This window comes from Anolis sagrei, chromosome 5, assembly GCF_037176765.1.
Source record: "Anolis sagrei isolate rAnoSag1 chromosome 5, rAnoSag1.mat, whole genome shotgun sequence".
Classification (NCBI taxonomy): domain Eukaryota; kingdom Metazoa; phylum Chordata; class Lepidosauria; order Squamata; family Dactyloidae; genus Anolis; species Anolis sagrei.
Window position 1 is genome coordinate 199,611,290 of NC_090025.1, and position 25,726 is coordinate 199,637,015.

Genomic DNA, 25,726 nt, shown 5'->3' on the forward strand with positions numbered 1-25,726 from the left:
CCGCCCCTGCATACAACGCCTCTGTTGTGCCAACTCCACTGGCTGCCGGTGTGCTACTGGGTACAATTTAAAGTGCTGGCTTTAGCCTATAAAGCCCTAAATGGTTCTGGCTCAACTTACCTATCAGAACGCACCTTCTCTTATGAACCTGCTAGGACTTTAAGATCATCTGGGAAGGCCCTGCTCTCGATTCCACCTTCCTCGCAAGCACGCCTGGCAGACAGGGTCTTCTCAGTGGTGGCCCCTCGGCTATGGAACACCCTTCCTCGGGACATTAGATCGGCCCCTTCCCTTTTAACATTCTGAAAAAAAGTCAAAACTTCGCCTTTTGAGCAAGCGCTTGAAAATGCAAGGGAAACGACTGGACGACGAGATGGGACAATGTTTGTATTAAGAGACGCAAATGATGTCTGCTTTTAGTAATCTTGTTATGGTTTTATATTATGTGTTAATGTTTTTAAAATGTTTTATGGTGTTTTGGGGCATCGAATTGTTGCCATTGTAAACTGCCCTGAGTCGCCTGAAGGCTGAGAAGGGCGGTATACCAATATAGTAAATAATAAATAGTAAATAATAAATCTCCCACCCGAATCTTAACCAGGATCGGCCCTGCTTTGCCTCCAAGGTCAGCTCGGATCTGGGGGCACCTTTAGGTGTGTGTGCATGCCTGTTTGTGCGGCTCTGTTTTCTCCCTCTCGCGGAGAAGACGGTTCGGTGTGAGTGATCCCCTGCAAAAGGAATCTGCAAACCCAGACTTCAAGATACGGCAAAGCCTCTGGCCTTAGATTCTCCAAGACAAGGGAGGCATTTTAATCCTCTGCGCTTGTCTAGACGCCAGCTAAGCCGATGCCAATTGTGTGCATCTAAGACACACACACCCCTCGCCCCCGCCTCTAATTACACCAGGGAGCAGGATCTCTTTCTTTCGCAATAACCAGACTGCGATGGAATTCTCCCAGGCGGTGATCAGTTGTACTGATGGATGGAGTCATCGAACCCTACGGTGGAAAGGGTCCCCCAAAGGCCATCTAGTCTCCTCCCTTTTGCCCTTCAGGAAACCACAACTGAAGCGACCCCAAAAGGCCTCCAAAGTTTTGCAATAAAACTAGTCTAAACGTCGCATTTTAAATAAATATGGGTCAATCGTATTATTATTATATGCAGGAATGCCACATTTTAAATAAATATGGGCCAATCGTATTATTATTATTTGTTTTCTTCTGGAAGACAATCAAACTGGATCATATGGAGGGATCTCAGGATGTAATGAACACTTGGTGTGGCCTGCCCCCTCCTGGCTGTTTGAGGCATTGACACGAATCCAGGAGAACAATTGGGGTCCCCACAAGAGTACTATTAGGGGCACACGAAACCCCTTGGGTTAGTAGGTGTCTTGTGGCCAAATTTGGCGGCAATTCGTCCAGCAGATTTTGATTTATGATGTCACTCTAAATGAACAGTATGTGTGTGTGTGTGTAATGTATATAGATCAGGCATGGGAGGGCTTTCGAGCAATTTTAACATAAACTTAACAGTATTTCAGTGGAAGAATATGCCAATATGCCAATGACAACGTCGTCTGTGCGCATTCAGAAGAAGACCTACAAGTCACTCTAAACACCTTCGCAGAAGCATACGAGAAGCTCAGCCTGTCATTGAACATCGAGAAAACCAAAGTGCTCTTCCAGCAGTCACCAGCCAATCCCTCTCCAATGCCAGAAATACAGCTTAATGGCGTAACATTAGAATATGTTGACCATTTCCGCTCCCTTGGTAGCCACCTCCCCACAAAAGTCAACATTGACGCCGAAATACAACACCACCTGAGCTCTGCAAGTGTAGCATTCTTCCGAATGAAGCACAGAGTGTTTGAGGACTGGGACATCCGGGGAAAATTTGTGAACATCCTGCAGCTCCTCCATGATGACAACAGTCTTGGACAGAAATGACTCCCAGTGACCCATTTAAGGTGGAATCGGGTGTCAAACAGGGATGTGTTATTATTGCCCCAACTCTATTCTCCATCTTCATCGCTATGATACTTCATCTTGTTGATGGGAAGCTTCCCACCCGAGTGGAAATCATCCATTGGACAGATGGCAAGCTATTCAACCTCAGCAGACTGAAAGCCAAAACCAAGGTTACAACAACATCTGTTATAGAACTCCAGTATGCTGATGACAATGTCGTCTGTGCGCATTCAGAAGAAGACCTACAAGCCACTCTAAACATCTTTGCAGAAGCAGACGAGAAGCTCGGCCTCTCATTGAACATCGAAAAAACCAAGGTGCTGTTCCAGCAGTCACCAGCCAATCCCTCTCCAATGCCAGAGATAGAGCTGAATGGTGTAACTTTAGAAAACGTGGACAATTTCCGCTCCGTTGGCAGCCACCTCTCCACCAAAGTCAACATCAACACTGAAAGACAACATTGCCTGAGCTCTGCGAGTGCAGCATTTTTCCAAATGAAGCAGAGAGTGTTTGAGGACCGGGACATCCGTAGGGAGACCAAGGGGCTTGTCTATAAAGCTATTCCCCTCCCAACCCTGCTCTATGCCTGCGAAACGTGGACTGTCTACAGACATCACATGCAACTCCTGGAACGATTCCATCAGCGCTGCCTCCTGCAAATCTCTTGGGAAGACAAGTGAACAAATGTCAGCATGCTGAAAGAAGCAAAGACCTCCAGCATTGAAGCGATGGTCCTCCGTCATCAACTCCGCTGGGCCGGCCACGTTGTCCGGATGTCCGACCACCGTCTCCCAAAGCAGTTGCTCTACTCCGAACTCAAGAACAATTCCATCAGCGCTGCCTCCAAAAAATCCTGCCTAGAAAAGGGTTGGGAGAACAATGGCTTTATAAACAAGCCCCTTGGTCTCCCTACAGATGTCCTGATCCTCAAACACTTCAATCAGAAAAATGTTGCACTCGCAGAGCTCAGGCGGTGTTGTATTTCAGCATCAATGTTGACTTTTGTGGAGAGGTGGCTGCCGAGTGTTGTAGTGCAGCAAGCATCTGAAGATTTGCCAGAGGATGAGGGTGATAATAGGTTTCAAAATGAGGAGTCTGTGATTGGAGAGAATTGCAGGCCTTGGATAAGAGAGAACTGCTGGCAGATACGGCCAAAGCAGATGATTTTTTGTATTTTTACACTGGTTCCCAGGCAACAGCGGAAAATGAAAGTCCTTGGACTAATGGGGAGTTTTCCCGAGAAACTGGATTACGCCTGAGTGGAGGGAGTAAAATACAAATTAGGTATTCTCACAGAAACCGTGAGAAGACCTTGAGGTCCAGGTGTGTTCGGCATGATGTCATGGGTGCTTTGGCAGACTTAATTTAAGGAGTCTCTCAGAGGAGACAATGTTGCTAGAGGATGGTTTTCCTGTCTCAAATCTCAAGTTCATGATTCAAGTTTCTGGTTCATATCTTTGTTCCTGGAAGGGTTTGCCTTGGATGAAGCTCCTTTTTTCTGGTTTTATGGATTTATGTTTGACTATCTGCTGTGGCTTCTGTCAGGATTAATTTAGTTATGTATGTGTTATAAATGTGCTTCTATGTATTTCCAAGATGGATTCCACTGTGTATTAGAAATGCTGTGCAGAATGATTATTCCATGAGGCTGTGATTATGTAACCTTGAGAGAAGTAAGATAAGGTTTGCTCTTGCTGGGAACAGAAGGGAGTAGCCAGTCTCAGCAAGAAGAAGATAAGCAGATGTGAAGAGACTTTAGTTTTGACTACTTCCTGAAGTGTAGCTCGCTGTAGTAAGACGTGTCTATTGAATGTGCTTAGTAAAACTTAGTTTCTTTTCTAACTCAAAGTCTGCAGAGTCCTTATTTTGCAACACAGTGTCTGCTGATCTAGCAATCCTTCTGCTGTGCACCGCCAAACTCTGACAGATTCTGGTTCTCTTGATTTTATGTCCTTTGCCATTTTTGAATTATAGCTATTTTGTATTTTCTATTCTACGGACCCTTTTGGAATTGCCCTTTTCTCCTTTTGTTGCTTTCATAAACAACAAATACTATTACTGGACTCTGGTGTGGTGCTGGGCGAGAAGGTGTTTCAGTGTTGGAGTGCAACACCCGGCAGACCGACTTTTGGGGACCCCTCCTTTCTGCATCATTAACATTTTGCAAATTACGTTCGGGAGCAAAAACTTTTTTGGAGTGTAGGGAGCTTTGAAAATTGAGGTATTCAGAGGCTATTTAACTTTTTCTGGCCACTAGGGGAGTTGTCGCTTTCATCGTCCATCTGCGACACTGATGAAGCACTTCCGCATTCCCCGCATGCTTCCCCAGTGGAATGCTTTGCTGGAGTCTTCTTTATGGCCTCATAAATCAGTTAATTTAGCCTCCCCACACTTTAAGGTGGTACCTAATTTTCCTACTTGACAGATGCAACTGTCATTTGGCTTGCAAAGGTCGACAACAGGCTACACACAATTGGTTGGAAACCCACTCCAACCCGGGCTGGCTTCGAACTCATGACCTTTTGGTCAGAGTGATCTTAATGCAGTTGACACTCAGCCAGCTGCGCCACAATCCCGGTGCAGGTATGTGTTTGATTTGATGGTGCATGAGACTCGAGTCAATGCATTCCTTCTGGGCGGGGGCGCGTGGAGCAAGGAAGGGATCAGCCTTGGAAAGAAGAATGCTCTGCAGCCTTTTTATTATGGAATATATTACACAGAGACACGACATCGCTGGCCCTAACATGCTCCAGAGAAAGGTTACAGCCTCGGAGGCAGAAGGGGGTGCGAGGGGGGCAACGAGGGGCACACCGCTCCGCTCTGCAGCGCTTGCCTGGGCCACCCACCCCTCGGCCCACCCCTCCCTCTCTCCCTCCCCATTCATTCCTCCTGCTAATAAAGGGGAAAGGAAGGGACCCTAAGGTCCGGAGGCTGGCCAGAGGGCCTGGGCATGACCTCTCGACCCTGAGTGACCGTTGCCCCTGGTCAAGGGCCCCCGGAGAGGCAGGCAACGCTCACTCGCTCTGCAACTGCAAAGGGGGGGGGGCTTCTCCTATCTTTCCCTCCAATGGCTACAAAGCATCACCCAAAAGGAAGGGGAAGCGTCTCCGGCCGAACTGAGAAATGGTGTGATGACCGTTTTATTGGGAGGGAGGGCACAGGAGGGGCCGGCACATTCGCCCGAATATAGACCTTGAGAAACGTAATTTGGGGGGGAGGGGGGATTTGGACCCAAGAAAACTATCAGCAGCCGGCCCCCTAAGGAAGCTTACTACTAAGTCCATTCGCTGCCAGAGAAAAAGGTCAAAGGGCATGATGGGGTTCATGGGTGACCCCTCCCTCACCCCTAGGGACCCCTCCCCACAAAGTCTCTGAGTCCAACGCGGAGGGAGGGAGGGGGCAGGAGGGGGTCCGCTGCCCAAATTGGAGCCCCTTTCTGGAAGGGGACGCAGGGTTTTCTTCCCCTAGTGCAAGTCTTTGGCCGCCCGGTGGGTTGGTCAGTCAGGTCCGGCGGTGGCCGCTGCGCCCGTTGGCTGCGGGGAGGGGGACGGTGGGAATCCGCTGGCCACTGCCCACCCGGAGGCCCTCCTCAGTACAGCCGCTTCTCGTAACTGCAGGACAGCGGAAATATTAGGGGGGGGGGGCAGAGAGAGAAAATAGGGTCAGGGGTCAGTATCCCCTCGCTCGGCCGGTCAGCTTCGAGACCCTGGGAGGATTTTGCAAAGAGGTTATCACACAATGATTTCTGCTCCTAGGATATCAATGTCGCTTCCTAATGGGTTCTATCATAAAATACATGGGAAAGAGCAGCCCCCACCCTCACATCCACCCACTCACCCACCCACCCACGACCCTCTCATCTTTTAGGAAAGACCTGAAAACCTTCCTGTGTGGGCTAACAGAAGCCTACTGTTGTGGCTGAGATGTTCTCTGACGATGAGGATGATGGGATTCAGATTCCTGGCTCTTTTTCTGTGCCTCAGATCTCTGGGCCTGCTTCTAGGTCTTTTTCTGAGGCTCCCACAGACAGTGCAGAGTCAACACAGCGGTTCTCAGAAGAAAAGAATTTTAACGAAGGAGATTGCGAACAAGTGGGGAGGCTTTTGTCTCCTTCCCACGCTGATACTGAAAGTGCAGAAAGCCTTGATAGTGAGCTGACCCAGCAGGCTCATCTTGATTTGCGGGTCAGGCGGAGTTCTCGCCTGGCCAGCAGACGAGAAGCCAGCTCGGGCCAAGGTCATTGCAATGCTTTCATGTTGGTGAGAGCATAATGTTTTCATGTTAGAAAGTAGGGCTGGGCGGTTTCATTTCGTTAATTTGTAATTCGTTAATAGTTCGTTAATTTTTTCAATTACAAAACGATAACGAACCATTCTGGAGCAATTATTAAAAAAAACGAATTTTCAAAAACGTTTTGTAAATGCTTCGTATTTCGATATTGTATTCGTTTCGTTATTGTTCTGAGGTCGTTTCGTTATTATTTCCGCATGTCTGGGCCAGTTTTATGGTTTAATTAGTGAAAAAAAATTATAATATCACACCAACAGTCAACAACAGAGGGAGAGGGAAGCTTCAGAAGGTTTTGGAGGTTTTTTAGCGTATTTCGCGGTCGCGTCCGCCATTAACGAATCGATTCGTTATTGTTTCGGAAATCGATTCGTTAATTTTTTACCATTTACGAAATTTCGTAAATATCGAACTTTTTAAAAGGAAAATTTTGTAATTATTTTAAATATCGAAACAAAAAAAAACTCCAAATACAAATCGATTTTAGAAACAAATTTTTCCGTTGTTACCCAGGCCTAGTATTTAGGCTTCTTGTAAACTAAGGGAAAGTGTCAGTTCAACGTAGCTTATTAGCCTGGAAGCTCCATGGAATAATCTCAGCTGGAAAGCAGCACGCTTGGGATTTCTTGCATTGTGATTCTTGGGGCAATTGTTTCATTGCTTGTATCATGGACTCTGGTTTGAACTTTGCCTATAAGGTTGTGCCTCTTGTTTGTACCTGAAGATCTTTGGAACTATATTCTGCATTTAACCTTAATCTTTGGAACTTTGCAATGCTTATTCTTTATTTTGACTTGGATTTTTTCCTCAATAAATTATAAAACTACAGCTCTTGTGTGGTGGTGTTTGGAAGCAAGGTGAAACTTACTCTGAGTTGCAACACCTATGAGCTGAACTGTAATCATATCTTATCTTCATATTTTATTTATTTAAATATTAATAATAACAATATAGTGTTTTCTCGCTACTTTGCGGTTCGCTTTTCGCGGATTTGCTGTTTCGCGTTTTTAAAAAATATCAATTTAAGTAGTGAGGGAACGCTGTGAAGGCAAAATAAGTAGCGGCGGAGGTGTTGTGGAGTGTCAACAGGTCCAGGCGGTGATGAGGAGGAGGAAGAGGAAGGTAAAGAGGGCGAGGAGGGAAGAGGAGTCCCTACATCACGGAATTTCAATCATCGCAGGGGGGGGGGTGTCCTGGAACGTAACCCCCGCATAAGTGAGGGACCACTGTGATAATAAGTGGCTGTCAGTCCACTTCTGATCACAATTCAAAGTGCTGGTCTTGACCTATAAAGCTCTATACCAGCGGTTCTCAACCTGGGGGTCGCGACCCCCAAGGGGGTCGTTTGGCTATTTAGGAGGGATCGCGAGGCTGCCTCCTTTGGCCCCGCCCCCAAGTCTTTGGCCCACCCCCCAAGGCTTTGCGCGAGGCCAGGCCTCACGTGAAGGAGCCCTCACCTGCCTCGCACTCTCGTTGGCCAGCAAGGGCACGGGCTCATTCGCGCGAGGCCTGACCTTGCGCAAAGCCTGCCTCACCTGCTTTGCACTGTCGAAAATAATTTTATGGTTGGGGGTCACGACAACATGAGGAACCATATTTAGAGGTCACAGTGTTAGAAAGGTTGAGAACCACTGCTCTATACGGTTCTGGCCCAGCTTACCTGTCCGAATGTATCTCCCTCCATATCCCACCTCTTAGCTTATGATCATCCAGGGAGGCCCTGCTCTCGGTCCCACCAGCTTACTTGTCTGACCGTATCTCCCTCTACATCCCACCTCGTAGCTTATGATCGTACGGGGAGGCCCTGATCTCGGTCCCGCCAGCTTACTTGTCTGAACGTATCTCCCTCTACATCCCACCTCTTAGCTTACGATCGTCCGAGGAGGCCCTGCTCTCGGTCCCACCAGCTTACTTGTTCAAAAATATCTCCCCCTACATCCCACCTCGCAGCTTACAATCGTCCGGGGAAGCCAGGCTTTCTGTCCCGTCAGCTTACTTGTCCGAACGTATCTCCCTCTACATCCCACTTCATAGCTTACAATCGTCCGGGGAGGCCCTGCTCTTGGTCCCGCCACCTTACTTGTCGGAATGTATCTCCCTCTACATCCCACATCGTAGCTTATGATTGTCCGGGGAGGCCCTGCTCTCGGTCCCGCCAGCTTACTTGTCTGAACGTATCTCCCTCTACATCCCACCTCATAGCTTACTATCGTCTGGGGAGGTCCTGCTCTCGGTCCCACAAGCTTGTCTGAACGTATCTCCCTCTACATCCCACCTCGTAGCTTATGATTGTCCGGGGGGCTCTGCTCTTGTTCCCGCCAGTTTACTTGTCTGAACGTATCTCCCTCTACATCAAACAACGTAGCTTACGATCGTCCGGGGAGGCCCTGCTCTTGGTCCTGCCAGCTTACTTGTCGGAACATATCTCCCTCTACATCTCACCTCGTAGCTTACGATCGTCTGGGGAGGCCTTGTTCTCGGTCCTGCCAACTTACTTGTCCGAATGTATCTCCCTCTACATCCCACCTTGTAGCTTACAATCGTCCGGGGAGGCCCTGCTCTCAGTCCCACCACCTTGTCTGAATGTATCTCCCTCTACATCCCACCTCGTAGCTTATGATCGTACGGGGAGGCCCTGCTCTCGGTCCCGCCAGCTTACTTGTCTGAACATATCTCCCTCTACATCCCACCTCGTAGCTTATGATCGTACGGGGAGGCCCTGCTCTCGGTCCCGCCAGCTTACTTGTCTGAACATATCTCCCTCTACATCCCACCTCTTAGCTTATGATCGTCCGGGGAGGCCCTGCTCTCGGTCCCACCAGCTTACTTGTCTCAACATTTCTCCCTCTACATCCCACCTCGTAGCTTATGATTGTCCGGGGAGGCCCTGCTCTCAGTCCCACCACCTTGTCTGAATATATCTCCCTCTACATCCCACCTCGTAGCTTATGATTGTCCGGGGAGGCCCTGTTCTCGGTCCCGCCAGCTTGTTTGTCCGAACGTATCTCCCTCTACATCCCACCTCGTAGCTTATGATCGTACGGGGAGGCCCTGATCTCGGTCCCGCCAGCTTACTTGTCGGAACGTATCTCCCTCTACATCCCACCCAGAACAAGAAAATGGGGAGGCGGTATAGATGACGTCCAAGTGCCCCTTCCACAACAAGGCTTCGATGTCTCCTTCCTTGCACTTTACTCTCTTGTAGACCCATAATGGACACCTAGAGATAGCAAGGCACAGTGGGAGGGATGCTTGGGCTGGTGGGTGGGCTAGATGGCCTCTGGGTGCCCCTTCCTCATTCCCGTCCCTTTCTGCAGACCCAGAATGGACACCCAGAGCTTACATTGCATAGTGAGGTATAGTAGTGAGAAGCAAGGCGGGGGGGGGGGGGCAGAAGCAGTGGGCCGGTGGTGGGGCGAGTGGGTGGGAAGGACGCAATGGGGGGGGGGAGGACGGAAGAGGCTGGACCCGCACCCGGGACACGCAGCAGCGGGGAGAAGGAGTGGGAGGAAATCTGCGTGGACCCCCTTGGTTTACTTACATGGCAGAAACGTAAAGCTAGAGACAGGAAGGCCGAGGCAACGTGGGCAGGAGAGAGAGAGAAGGTTACAAGGTCAACGTGTTCCTCTCCAGGACCCAATAACACCGCCACCGCCAAGCCCACTCGCCAGCCCCTGACCCTTCCGGCCACCAAGCGGATGGTCAAGCAGCACTACGGCCAAGCGCCACCAGGTCACTACTAAGGCTACCATTGCGTCAGGGGGCAGCTACAGGGTGGGTGTGCAGGTGCGTAAATGGGGGCATTGCCCCTGCAAGGAAATCCCCCTTCAGTCCCCCAATTCCAGGCCATCTAACACTATGATTTGTGTTCCTGAGTTATAAATATAATTATTTCCTAATTGGTTCTATCATAAAAACATGGGAAAAGTTGGTTAAACTGCAAAAAGCTTTGTCTTTGCAATACATCCTGCAGCACATTATATTATTATATAATATTATTATTGTATTATATTATTATAATTACATTATTTTATATAAAAATATTAATGTTATTATTTCCTAATTGGAAATAATAATAATAATAATAACATTTATTATGTATTACTTTATATTATTATTATTATTATATTATTATTATTATTATTATTATTATATAAAATTATTAATGTTATTATTTCCTAATTGGTTCTATCATAAAAACATGGGGAAAATTGGTTAAACTGCAAAAAGCTTTGTCTTTGCAATACATCCTGCAGCACATTATATTAATATATTATTATAATATTATATTATTATAATTACATTATTTTATATAAAATTATTAATGTTATTATTTCCTAATTGGTTCTATATATGAGAAAAGCTTGTTAAATTGCAAAAAGCTTTGTCTTTGCAGGACATCCTGCAGCACATTATATTATAATATTATTATTATAATTACATTATTTTATATAAAAATTATTAATGTTATTTATTATTATTATTATTATTATTATTATTATTTTGTCGTGTCAGGAGCAACTTGAGAAAATATTATATTATGATTGTATTATATTATTATAATTGTATTATTATTATATATTATTAATGTTATTATTTCCTAATTGGTTCTATCATAAAAACATGGGGAAAGTTGGTTAAACTGCAAAAAGCTTTGTCTTTGCAATAAATCCTGCAGCACATTATATTATTATATAATATTATTATTGTATTATATTATTATAATTACATTATTTTATATAAAAATATTAATGTTATTATTTCCTAATTGGAAATAATAATAATAATATTTATTATTTATTACTTTATTATTATTATTATTATTATTATTATGTCGTGTCAGGAGCGACTTGAGAAAATATTATATTATGATTGTATTGTATTATATTATGATTGTACATCCTGCAGCACATTATATTATAATATTATTATTATAATTACATTATTTTATATAAAAATATTAATGTTATTATTTCCTAACTGGAAATAATAATAATAATAATTTTTATTATTTATTATTTTATTATTATTATTATTATTATTATTATTATTATTATTATTATGTTGTGTCAGGAGCGACTTGAGAAAATATTATATCATGATTGTATTATATTATTATAATTATATTATTATTATTATTATATAAACAATTATTAATGTTCTTATTTCCTAATTGGTTCTATCATAAAATATGGGAAAAGCTCGTTAAACTGCAAAAAGCTTTGTCTTTGCAATACATCCTGCAGCACATTATATTATTATATAATATTATGATTGTATTATATTATTATCATTACATTATTATATATAAAAATATTAATGTTATTATTTCCTAATTGTAAATAATAATAATAATATTTATTATTTATTTTATTATTATTATTATTATTATTATTATTATTTTGTCGTGTCAGGAGCGACTTGAGAAAATATTATATTATGATTGTATTATATTATTATAATTATATTATTATTATTATATATAATTATTAATGTTATTATTTCCTAATTGGTTCTGTCATAAAAACATGGGAAAAGCTCATTAAACTGCAAAAAGCTTTGTCTTTGCAATACATCCTGCAGCATATTATATTATTATATAATACTATTATAATATTATGATTGTATTATATTACTATAATTACATTACTATATATATAAAAATTATTAATGCTATTATTTCCTAATTGGTTCTATCATAAAATATGGGAAAAGTTGGTTAAACTGCAAAAAGCTTTGTCTTTGCAATACATCCTGCAGCACATTATGTTATTATATAATATTATTATTGTATTATATTATTATAATTACATTATTTTATATAAAAATTATTAATGTTATTATTTCCTAATTGGAAATAATAATAATAATAATAATAATTATTATTATTATTATTTATTTTATTATTATTATTTTGTCGTGTCAGGAGCAACTTGAGAAAATATATTATGATTGTATTATATTATTATAATTACATTATTTTATATAAAAATTATTAATGTTATTATTTCCTAATTGGAAATAATAATAATAATAATAATAACATTTATTATTTATTACATTATTATTATTATTATTATTATTATTATTATTATTTTGTCGTGTCAGGAGCAACTTGAGAAAATATTATATTATGATTGTATTATATTATTATAATTATATTATTATTATATAAAATTATTAATGTTATTATTTCCTAATTGGGTCTATCATAAAAACATGGGGAAAATTGGTTAAACTGCAAAAAAGTTTGTCTTTGCAATACATCTTGCAGCACATTATAGTATTATATAATATTATGATTGTATTATATATATATATATAATTGTATTATATATATATCACACACATTAATGTTATTATTTCATAATTTCAGCACATTGTATTATTATATAATATTATGATTGTATTATATTATTATAATTACATTATTTTATATAAAATTATTAATGTTATTATTTCCTAATTGGTTCTATCATAAAAACATGGGAAAAGTTGGTGAAACTGCAAAAAGCTTTGTCTTTGCAATACATCTTGCAGCACATTATATTATTATATAATATTATGATTGTATTATATTACTATAATTGTATATTATATATATATATATATATATAATTATTAATGTTATTATTTCCTAATTGATTCTATCTTAAAAACATGGGAAAAGTTGGTGAAACTGCAAAAAGCTTTGTCTTTGCAATATATCCTGCAGCACATTATATTATTATATAATATTAGTATAATATTATGATATTATTATAATATTATAATTACATGTGCTGCTGTGGCCCAGTCTGTGTATATGTGTTTTGTGTGTGTATATATGTTTGCCTTTGAAGACGGCTCGGAAGCTCCAACTAGTCCAACGCTCGGCAGCCATGATTTTAACAGGAGCGGAGCGCAGGGAGCACACAACCCCCCTGTTGCGCCAACTCCACTGGCTACCGATCTGCTACCGGGCTGAATTCAAAGTGCTGGCGTTGGCCTTTAAAGCCCTAAACGGTTCCGGCCCAAGCTACCTATCTGACCGCGTCTCTGCCTATGAACCCACCAGGACTTTGAGATCTTCCGGGGAGACCCTGCTCTCGATCCCGCCTGCTTCTCAAGCTCGGCTGGCGGGGACGAGAGATAGGGCCTTCTCGGTGGTGGCTCCTCGGCTGTGGAACGCCCTTCCTACCGACATTAGGCTAGCACCATCTCTAATGGTATTCCGCAAAAAGGTGAAGACCTGGATGTTTGTGCAGGCGTTTGAGTAATTTAGTGCAATCTGGTAATGGAAGATAGGAATGGAACAATGGACGACGAACCTGGACTACGCTTGGATGAGGAGAAGATTGGGTACGGTTGTTGTTTTTTTGTAATAATTGTGCATTGTAATTGCTTATTGGTAATTTATGGATAATGTGTTAAGTCAATTGTTCTATGTTGTATGGAACCACTGCTGTTTCTACTGTTTTTACTGTTTGTGAACCGCTGTGAGTCGCCTTCGGGCTTGAGATACAGCGGGATAGAAGCAAAGTCAATAAATAAATAAATATATATATATTTGTGTATAGGTGTATATATGTGTGTTTGCATATATACATATATATTTGATTTTGCGCATGCTTTGTAATGTAATTTTTGTATTTTTATGTCTTATTATTATTACATTTATTATTTTACTTTATTATTGTTATTATTACATTTCCACTATTTTACTCTGTGTATTTGTGTTTGTATATATTTGTGTATATATGTATATTTGCATATGCGTTGCAATGTAATTTTTATTTTTGGCTTTTTAAGTCCCTTCCGCTGTGTTTTTCCGTGTTTTTATGAGTGATGGTCACTCATTGGCCTGAGAGGTGTCTTGTGTCCAAATTTGGTGTCAATTCATTCAATGGTTTTTGAGTTATGTTAATCCCACAAACAAACATGACATTTTTAATTATATAGATTAAGCAGAGGCTGGATAGCCATCTGTCGGGAGGGCTTTAATGGTGCTTTCCCTGCATGGTAGAAAGGGTGGGACTGGATGGCCTTGGGGTGGGAGGGGGGGGGGGCTTCTACCTCTAGGATTCATTACTGCTGTTGTTGTTCTTCTTGTTTTTACTGCTGCTGCTGCTGTTGTTGTTGTTGTTGTTATTATTATTATTATTATTATTATTATTATTATTATGGTCTCTTCCATCTCTAGGATTTATTGTTGCTGTTGAATTATTATATTGTTGTTGTTGTTGTTGTTGTTGTTAGGGTCTCTTCCAGCTCTATGACTTATTGTTGCTGTTATTATAAAAAATAATATAAATAAAACTTTATTTATATACCACTCTATCTCCCGGGGGCGGGCTCAGAGCGATTTCCAAGTAAAATAATCAAGATATACAAAATAAACAACATAACCATAAGGTTAACAAGATTATTATACTGTTATTATTTTATATTATTATTATTATCATCATCTCTTCCAGCTCTAGGATTCATTATTGGTGTTGTATTATTATATGATGATGATGATAAAGACGATGAAGACCTCTTCTAGCTCTAGGATTAATTGTTGTTGTTGTACATTATTATTATTATTATTATTATTATTATTATTATTATTATTAGGGTCTCCTCCAGTTCTAGGATTTGTTGTTGCTGTTATTGTTGTCATCGTTGTTGTTGTTATTAATTAAAATGATATTATTGTTGTTGTTATTAGGGTCTCTTCCAGCTCTAGATTCATTGTTGCTGTTGTATTATCATATTGTTGTTGTTCTTGTTATTAAGATCTCTTCCAGCTCTAGGACTTATTGTTGCTGTTATTGTACTATTATTATTTTTAGTTATTATCGTTATTGTTGCTATCTCTTCCAGCTCTAGGATTTATTATTGCTGTTGTGTTATTATATGATGACAATGATAACGATGATGATGATGAAGGACTCTCCTAACTCTAGGATTTAATGTTGTTATTGTACATCATCATCATCATCATCATCATCATCATTTGGGTCTCTTCCAGTTCTAGGATTTATTATTGCTGTTGTGTTATTATATGATGATGATGATAATGATGATGATGAAGGGCTCTTCTAACTCTAGGATTTAATGTTGTTGTTGATCATCATCATCATCATCAAAAATGATGTGGGACAGTGGTGATGATGATGATGATGGTCTCTTTGAAGGGCTCTTCTAACTCTAGGATTTAATGTTGTTGTTGATCATCATCATCATCATCATCATCATCATCATCATCACTTGGGTCTCTTCCAGTTCTACGATTTGTTGTTGCTGTTATTATTGTCGTTGTTGTAATAATAATAATAATAATAATTATTATTATTATTATTATTATTATTATTAGGGTCTCTTCCAGTTCTAGTATTTGTTGTTTCTGTCCTTATGGAGATTATTACTCCTACTAACAAGAGTAAACACCCTTCAGCTGGGTGGGCTTCGTCTTCTCAGAGACGTCAGAAGGGCTGGGTGGCCAAGAAATGGGTGGGTGGTCTTGAGGGCAGGAAGGAAGGAATTAAGGAAGGGCCAAGAGGAGGAGAGGTCTTCTGGGGCAAGGGGGGAGGCATTTTGGGAAGCAGGGGGTGGGGTGGGAGGAGCTATGATGGGGGGCATGGACGAGAACACACTTACGAATGGAGCCCATGGACGCCCCCCTCGATCTGGGCCGACATCGTCCGCTTCTCGAACTTCAGCTCCCCCGAGTACATCATGGACCTGGCCAGAGAGAGAGAAACAGGCACCAAAGTTGGGGGGCTCTTCCTCTGTGGTGCCCCAAAACCGCCCACAAAAGGAGGCCGTCCTCAGAGCCACGCCACTGTATTGTTAGTAAACACTGACGAACCCTTGCACGAGACACTCATGGTCACACCTTCTGGGGTTGCAGAATGCATAGGTGGCACAGGACACGTATTGGGAAGCCAATGACTTTACCAATTGCATATTGATAGGTTGTCAAAGGTTTCCAGGGCTGGAATCGCTGTGTTGTTGTGAGTTTTCAGGCCCTGTTCCAGTAGCATTCTTTCCTGACATTTCTTCTGAATCTGTGGCTAATGGAATCTTCAGGCAGCCCAAAAAACTCACAGCAACCCTGTGTATTGATTCTTATAGTGCTAATCTATATAAATAAAAATGTAATGTTCATTTGTGGGATGAACGTAACTCAAAAACCACTGGATGAATTGACACCAGATTTGGACACAAGACACCTCTGAGGCCAACGAGTGACCATCACTCATAAAAACACGGAAAAAATGAAGAAGAAGGGACTTAAACAGGCAAAAAACAAAAATTACAACGAATGCACAAAACCACATAGATAGGCAAACACACATATACACACACATATATGTGCGCGCACACACAAACACATACACAGAAAGGGGGGAGGAAGAAAGAGGGAGAGAATGAGGGAGAGAAGGAGGGGAAAGAAGGAAGGAAGGAGAGAAGAAGGGAAGGAGAGAAGGAGAGAAGGAAGGAAAGAAAGATGGGTAGAGAAGGAAGTAGAGAAGGAGGGGGAGAAAGAGGTAGAGAAGGAGGGGAAAGAAAGAAGGAAAGAAAAAAGGGTAGAGAAGGATGGAGGAAAGGAGGGAGAGAAAGAAGAAGGGAAGGAGATAAGGAAGGAAAGAAAGAAGGATAGAGAAGGAAGGAAGGAGAGAAGGAGGGGGTGAAAGAGGGAGATGAGAAAAAGGAGGAGGGAAGGAGAGAATGAAGGAAAGAAGGGTAGAGAAGGAAGGAAGGAGAGAAGGAGGGAGAGAAGGAGAGAAGAAGATAAGGAAGGAAAGAAAGAAGGGTAGAGAAGGAAGGAAGGAGAGAAGGAGGGAGAGAAGGAGGGAAGGAGAGAAGGAAAGGTAGAGAAGGAAGGAGAGAAGGAGGGGGAGAAAGAGGGAGAGAAGAGAAAGGAGGAGGGAAGGAGAGAAGGAAGGAAAGAAGGGTAGAGAAGGAAGGAAGGAGAGAAGGAGGAAAGGAAAGGTAGAGAAGGAAGGAGAGAAGGAAATAAAAAAGTGAAAGGATGGAAGGAGGGAGGGAAGGAGAGAAAGAACGAAAGAGAGAAAGAGGGAGGGAGGGAAGGAAGGAAAGAGACAAGGAAGGATGGAACCAAAGAGCAAAGGAAGTGAGGAAAGAAACAGGTAGAGAAGGAAGAAAGAAGAAGGGAAAGAAAAAGAGGGAAGGAAAGAGGGAGGGAAGGAGAGAAGGAACGAAAGAGAGAAAGAGGGAGGGAAGGAAAGAAAGAAGGAAGGAAGGAAGGAAGGAAGGAAGAAAGGAAAGAGACAAGGAGGGATGGAACCAAAGAGCAAAGGAAGTGAGGAAAGAAACAGTTGGAGAAGGAAGGAAGAAGAAGAGAAAGAAAAAGAGGGAAGGAAGGAAAGAGGGAGGGAAGGAGAGAAGGAACGAAAGAGAGAAAGAGGGAGGGAAGGAAGGAAAGAAGGAAGGAAGGAGACAAGGAGGGATGGAACCAAAGAGCAAAGGAAGTGAGGAAAGAAACAGGTAGAGAAGGAAGAAAGAAGAAGGGAAAGAAAAAGAGGGAAGGAAGAGGGAGGGAATGAGAGAAGGAACGAAAGAGAGAAAGAGGGAAGGAAGGAAGGAAGGAAAGAAGGAAGGAAGGAAGGAGACAAGGAGGGATGGAACCAAAGAGCAAAGGAAGTGAGGAAAGAAACAGGTAGAGAAGGAAGAAAGAAGAAGGGAAAGAAAAAGAGGGAAGGAAGGAAAGAGGGAGGGAAGGAAAGGTAGGAAAAAAGGAGAGAAAGAGGGAGGCTGGCCACAGCAGAGCGTGGTGGGTACAGCTAGTACATATAGAGGTTTCACTCCAACCCATGATTAAGAGGGAGGGAAGAAGGGAAGGGAGGGAGGGAGGGAGGGAGGGAGGAAGGAAAGAAGGAAGGAAGGAAGGAAAGAAGGAAGGAAGGAAGGACAGAAGGAAGGAAGGAAGGAAGGAAGGAAGGAAGGAAGGAAGGAAGGACAGAAGGAAGGAAGGAAGGAAGGAAGGACAGAAGGAAGGAAGGAAGGAAGGAAGGAAGGAAGGAAGGAGAGAAGGAAGGAAGGAAGGAAGGAAGGAAGGAAGGAAGGAAGGAAGGAGAGTCACACCTGGAGGAACAATAAGGATTTCCAATATTGGGAGAGGGCCTTGCAAATCTCATCCGCGTCCAATGCGTGGGATGCTTTCCAGGGAAGAGGAAGGTGCGCGATGCAAACGAGCTCCCTCCCTTCCTTCCTCTCTTCCTTCCTTGCTTTCATTCATTCCTTCATTCATTATTCCTCCCACGGGAACCCACTCCTCTCCTTGGATGAGTCACACCACGAAAGTGACGTCAAGCCAAGCGTGGGGACGACAGGCAAGAAAAAGGCTGTGTCCCCCCCCCCTCCATTTCGCCCATGCATTCCCACCCCCGCGTATATATAGATCTGCCTTCTCCCCATCTCTAAGCAAAAAAACACTGATTCCAAAGCAAGATTTCCAGCCAGTTATCATGTCTGAATAGCGTGCAAAACTGGCCTTTCCCTGGATGGAGGAAGGACACAGGGACATAGAGTTCACCCCTTGTTTACTCATTTAGAATACTCCATATCCTCCTAGACTGGCACCTCAGGTCATCATACCAAATAGGATTTTTAACAGAATACCTATATTTCAATTTTATATATTTATATATTTTATATATTTACTAGCCATCCCCTGCTGTGGTGCAGCTGTCTGAGTGCCAGCTGCATTAAGATCACTTCTGACCACAAGGTCATGAGTTCGAAGCCAGCCCGGGTTGGAGTGAGCTTCCAACCAATTGTGTAGCTTGTTGTCAACCTTTGCAACCCGAAAGACAGTTGCATCTGTCAAGTAGGAAAATTAAGGTAAAGGTAGTCCCCTGACATGAAGTCCAGTCATGTCTGACTCTGGGGTGTGGTGCTCATCTCCATTTCTAAGCCGAAGAGCCAGCATTGTCCGTAGACACCTCCAAGGTCATGTGGCTGGCATGACTGCATGGAGTACCGTTACCTTCCCGCCGGAGCGGTACCTATTGATCTACTCACATTTGCATGTTTTCGAACTGCTAGGTTGGCAGAAGCTAGGGCTGACAGAGGAAAATTAGGTACTACTTATATGTGGGGAGGCTAATTTAACTAATTTACAAGGCCATAAAAAGACTCCAGCAAAAGCATGCAGGGAATGCAGAAGTACTTTCATCAGCGTCGCAGATGGACGATGAAAGTGACAGCTTTCCTGGCGGCCAGAAAAAGTTAAATAGCCTCTGACTGTTTGTCTATATGTTTTGTGTGTCTTTGGCATTGAATGTTTGCCATGTATGTGGACATTGTAATCCGCCCTGAGTCCCCTGCGGGGTGAGAAGGGAGGAATATAAATACTGTAAATAAAATAAAAATAAATAAATATATATTTAGTGTGTGTATATATGTGTGTGAATATTTGTGTACATGTGTGGTTGCTTATATATATATATATACATATATACATATACATATACATATATATATATATATGCAACCACACATGTACACAAATATATATATGTACGCAAACCTATATATATAACCTATATATATATATATATGCAACCACACATGTACACAAATATATATATGTACACAAACCTATATATATAACCTATATATATATATGCAACCACACATGTACACAAATATATATATATGTACGCAAACCTATATATATAACCTATATATATATATGCAACCACACATGTACACAAATATATATATGTACACAAACCTATATATATAACCTATATATATATATGCAACCACACATGTACACAAATATATATATGTACACAAACCTATATATATAACCTATATATATATATATATATATATATATAGGTTTATGCATGCGTTGTAATGTAAATTTTGGGGTTTTTTTGGCTTTATAACTCTCTTCTGCTGTGTTTTCCAGTGTTTTCATGAGTGATGGTCACTCGTTGGCCTGACCGGTCTATTGCGTCCAAATTTGGCGTCAATTCGTCCAGTGGTTTTTGAGTTATGTTTACTCCGCAAACGAACATTACGTTTTTATTTGTCGAAGCGGTCATAAAACTTGGATGGATTGCAGCCATAAAGTAATAGGAGTTTTATTTACATTATCTATACACAGACTAACACAGCACAAAGCAAGTGCGTCTCTTCCGGCAGAGACATCTCAGAAAAATGGCCATGGTTGTCTCTTTTTTTTTTCAATTGGATTTACCTATTCCCTTAAAGTGTTTTCTACTTGGCTGCTTTTACTTACCTTCAATAAAAAAGGATTGCTTTCCTACTCAACGTGTGGTGTGCAACAGTCCATTAGAACTGCGTTTTCCAACCCATTTTGCACAACACGGTTACAACCAATGCATTCCTACCTAAGAGTGAATTACCTATCTAACAGAAGAGTACCCCCCACCTCCCGAATACCTGTCTTTCCACTCACCGCAAGATGGAGAGGCTCTTTGCGCCAATGTCCTGGCAGCCGTGCTGGATGCCGGCGATCAGGTAGGGCACGAACTTCTGGATGGAGCCCTTGTCCTGGATGGACCCCGAGACCCCCTGCGCCACCTTCACCTTGTCCCCTTCGCTGCAAGGAGAGGGACACGTTGGGTGAGTGGGCTTATTAACAGAAGACCCTCCTCATAAATGCACAGCACAGTGAATTATGAGCAGCAGCGTGACCCAGGACACCAGTGGACACCCAAAGTGATAAAAATGAACAAAAACACAGAGACCAATGTTCTCTCTTCCACAGAAGGCTTTTCTTGATAGCAAAATAATATGGTTGCACTATTTACAAGAACTAGGTTTCCATAATACAAATAAACTGCTTTACATGCAGAAGCCTTCACATTGGAGCTTTCTCACACAACGCTTCACTCACACAGAGGTTGATCTCACACTCCTCAAAAGGCACTAGCTTTGGTCCACGATCTCACACAGAGGTTGATCTCACACTCCTCAAAAGACACTAGCTTTGGTTCACGATCTCACACAGAGGTTGATCTCACACTCCTCAAAAGACACCAGCTTTGGTTCACGATCTCACACAGAGGTTGATCTCACACTCCTCAAAAGACACTAGCTTTGGTCCACGATCTCACACAGAGGTTGATCTCACACTCCTCAAAAGACACTAGCTTTGGTCCACGATCTCACACAGAGGTTGATCTCACACTCCTCAAAAGACACTAGCTTTGGTCCACGATCTCACACAGAGGTTGATCTCACACTCCTCAAAAGACACTAGCTTCGGTCCACAATCTCACACAGAGGTTGATCTCACACTCCTCAAAAGACACTAGCTTTGGTCCACGATCTCACACAGAGGTTGATCTCACACTCCTCAAAAGACACTAGCTTTGGTCCACAATCTCACACAGAGATTGATCTCACACTCCTCAAAAGACACTAGCTTTGGTCCATGATCTCTAATAGGCTTCGGCCTATTCACTCTCTTCAGACACTAGCTTTATTATTTTTTTCAATTTAATACATTTTATTATGTATTATACTATACATTTCCCCTTCTCTTATTTACATTCACCTCTGTGCTCCCCTTATCCAGGGCTATCTCTTCTCCTAAGGTTTTTAGGTTTTCCCCTGACATTAAGTCCAGTCGTGTCCGACTCTGGGGTGTCGGACATCTCCATTTCTAAGCCGAAGAGCTGGTGTTGTATGTAGACATCTCCAAGGCCATGTGGCCACTGGCATGATTGCATAGGGCACTGTTAAATTCCCACCAAAAGTTCAGTTCTTCATTTGGAGGTAAATGAAAATTACCTCCAAATTCTAGAAATTTTCTCCAAGTACTTTCACACAGAAGTTTACCTCACTCTCCTCAGGACAACACTAGATTTGGTACACTAACTCTTAACAGGCTTCGGCCTACTCATTCTCCTCAGGACAGCACTAGATATGGTACACTAACTCTAACAGGCTTCAGCCTACTCACTCTCCTCAGGATGACACTAGATTTGGCCCACTAACTCTAACAGGCTTTGGCCTACTCACTCTCCTCAGGATGGCACTAGATTTGGTACGCTAACTCTAACAGGCTTCAGTCTACTCACTCTCCTCAGGATGACACTAGATTTGCCCCACTAACTCTAACAGGCTTTGGCCTACTAATTCTCCTCAGGACAGCACTAGATTTGGTACGCTAACTCTAACAGGCTTCAGCCTACTCACTCTCCTCAGGATGACATTAGCTTTGGTCCACTAACTCTAACAGGCTTCGGCCTACTAATTCTCCTCAGGACAACACTAGATTTGGTACGCTAACTCTAACAGGCTTCAGCCTACTCACTGTTTTAGTGTGATGAGATGTGTTCCACACTGGGCATGCATACTCAGCAGCAGAGTAGCATAGCGCAAGGGCAGATGTCTTCACTGTGTCTGGTTGTGATCCCCAGGTTGTGCCAGTCAGCTTTCGTATGATGTTGTTTCTAGCACCCACTTTTTGTTTGATGTTCAGGCAGTGCTTCTTGTAGGTCAGAGCACGGTCCAAAGTGACTCCCAGGTATTTGGGTGCGCTGCAATGCTCCAGTGGGATTCCTTCCCAGGTAATAATCCTCAGGGCTCGAGATGCTTGTCTGTTCTTAAGGTGAAAGGCGCATGTCTGTGTTTTAGATGGATTAGGGATCAGCTGGTTTTCCCTGTAATAGGCAGTAAGAGCACCTAGAGCTTCGGAGAGGTTCTGTTCTACCATCTCAAAGCTCCCTGCTTGAGCAGTAATGGCACGATCATCAGCATAGATGAAACTCTCTGTCCCTTCTGGCAGTGGCTGGTCATTTGTGTAGATGTTGAACATGGATGGAGCAAGCACGCTCCCCTGAGGCAGGCCGTTCTTCTGTTTCCGCCATCTGCTTCTCTGGCCCTGGAACTCAACAAAAAAGCTCCTGTTTTGTAGCAGGTTTCCTATGAGGCAGGTGAGGTGGTAGTCCTTTGTGATATTATACATTTTTCTCAGGAGGAGGCGGTGGTTCACAGTATCATAGGCTGCTGACAGGTCTCTGAAGACAGCTCCTGTGATCTGTTGCCTTTCAAAGCCATCTTCTATGTGCTGGGTCAGGTTCAGCACTTGCGATGTGCAGCTTTTGCCTTTTCTGAAGCCAGCTTGCTGTGGGATCAGACAGGGGTCTATATTTTCCATAATTCTATGCAAAATAAGTCTCTCCAGAACTTTGTAGAGGTGGCACAACAGGGAGATTGGTCTGTAGCTTTTTGGGTCATTACGGTCTTTGCCTGGCTTCAAGATGGCGATGACTCTTGCTTTCCTCCAGATTTTGGGGATCTGACAGGATGCAGTGGATGTGGATGTGGCTCTTAATGAGACATGCCGCATTATCACGGGGTGTCTGCGCCCCACACCACTGGAGAAATTACACTGCTTAGCCGGTATTGCACCACCTGACATCCGCCGGGAAGTAGCAGCCAATAGTGAAAGGACCAAGGCAGAGACATCTCCAGCTCATCCCCTGTTTGGGTATCAGCCAGCACGTCAACGACTTAAATCAAGACATAGTTTTCTTAGATCTACAGAGACACTCGCTGGAACACCCCAGCAAGCGAGAGTCCAAAAGTGGCAGGACCAAACCCAGCACCTCAATTCATGGGTGATACCAGATGAGAGACTCCCCCCTGGGCACTCAGAAGACTGGGCAACTTGGAAGGCGCTGAACAGATTGCGCTCTGGCACCACGAGATGCAGAGCCAATCTTAAGAAATGGGGCTACAGGGTGGAATCCTCGGCATGCGAGTGCGGAGAAGAACAAACCACTGACCACCTGCTGCAATGCACCCTGAGCCCTGCCACATGCACGATGGAGGACCTTCTTGCGGCAACCCCAGAGGCACTCCAAGTGGCCAGATACTGGTCAAAGGACATTTAACCAAATACCAAATTTACAAAATCTGTGTGGTTTTTTTTTCTTTTTTCTTTTTCTTTTTAATCTCTGTGTTTGTTTTGCTCTGTTAGAATTGTAATACAATGGTTGCTGATGACACGATAAATAAAAATAGCCTACTCACTCTCCTCAGGATGACATTAGCTTTGGTCCACTAACTCTAACAGGCTTCGGCCTACTAATTCTCCTCAGCACAGCACTAGATTTGGTACGCTAACTTTAACCCTAACAGGCTTCGGCCTACTAATTCTCCTCAGGACAGCACTAGATTTGGTACGCTAACTCTAACAGGCTTCAGCCTACTCACTCTCCTGAGGACGACACTAGCTTGTGGCTCACTGAGTCTAACAGGCTTCGGCCTAATAATTCTCAGGATGACACTAGCTTTGGTCCACTGTATCTAACAGGCTTCGGCCTACTAATTCTCCTCAGGACAGCACTAGATTTGGTACGCTAACTCTAACAGGCTTCGGCCTACTAATTCTCCTCAGGACAACACTAGATTTGGTACGCTAACACTAACAGGCTTCAGCCTACTAATTCTCCTCAGGACAGCACTAGATTTGGTACGCTAACTCCTCAGGACAGCACTAGATTTGGTACGCTTCAGCCTACTCACTCTCCTCAGGATGACATTAGCTTTGGTCCACTAACTCTAACAGGCTTTGGCCTACTAATTCTCCTCAGGACAACACTAGATTTGGTACGCTAACCCTAACAGGCTTCGGCCTACTAATTCTCCTCAGGACAGCACTAGATTTGGTACGCTAACTCTAACAGGCTTCAGCCTACTCACTCTCCTGAGGACGACACTAGCTTGTGGCTCACTGAGTCTAACAGGCTTCGGCCTAATAATTCTCAGGATGACACTAGCTTTGGTCCACTGTATCTAACAGGCTTCGGCCTACTAATTCTCCTCAGGACAGCACTAGATTTGGTACGCTAACTCTAACAGGCTTCGGCCTACTAATTCTCCTCAGGACAACACTAGATTTGGTACGCTAACACTAACAGGCTTCAGCCTACTAATTCTCCTCAGGACAGCACTAGATTTGGTACGCTAACTCCTCAGGACAGCACTAGATTTGGTACGCTTCAGCCTACTCACTCTCCTCAGGATGACATTAGCTTTGGTCCACTAACTCTAACAGGCTTTGGCCTACTAATTCTCCTCAGGACAACACTAGATTTGGTACGCTAACCCTAACAGGCTTCGGCCTACTAATTCTCCTCAGGACAGCACTAGATTTGGTACGCTAACTCTAACAGGCTTCAGCCTACTCACTCTCCTCAGGATGACATTAGCTTTGGTCCACTAACTCTAACAGGCTTCGGCCTACTAATTCTCCTCAGGACAGCACTAGATTTGGTACGCTAACTTTAACAGGCTTCAGCCTACTCACTCTCCTCAGGATGACATTAGCTTTGGTCCACTAACTCTAACAGGCTTCGGCCTACTCACTCTCCTCAGGACGACACTTGATTTTGTACACTAACTCTAACAGGCGTCGGCCTACTCACTCTCCTCAGGATGGCACTAGCTTTGGTACACTAACTCTAACAGGCTTCGACCTACTA

At 42.9% G+C, this 25,726-nt stretch overlaps 1 protein-coding gene across 2 annotated transcripts in view; it reads right to left on the bottom strand.

The window, feature by feature from the left end:
- Window positions 1-4,639: 4,639 nt before the first annotated feature.
- IMPDH1 (inosine monophosphate dehydrogenase 1) overlaps window positions 4,640-25,726 on the bottom strand; it is a 55,117-nt gene continuing 34,030 nt past the window's right edge. Inside the window, exons 13-16 of one of the 2 annotated variants that reach the window (XM_067469422.1) lie at window positions 20,683-20,826; window positions 15,882-15,965; window positions 9,799-9,815; window positions 4,640-5,581 (exon numbers count right to left, since the gene is read on the bottom strand). In XM_067469422.1, the coding sequence (XP_067325523.1) occupies window positions 5,472-5,581; window positions 9,799-9,815; window positions 15,882-15,965; window positions 20,683-20,826 (355 nt within the window). In that variant the 3' untranslated portion in view covers window positions 4,640-5,471. The remainder of the gene's footprint in view (window positions 5,582-9,798; window positions 9,816-15,881; window positions 15,966-20,682; window positions 20,827-25,726) is intronic. The other variant, XM_067469423.1, reaches the window with a different exon arrangement.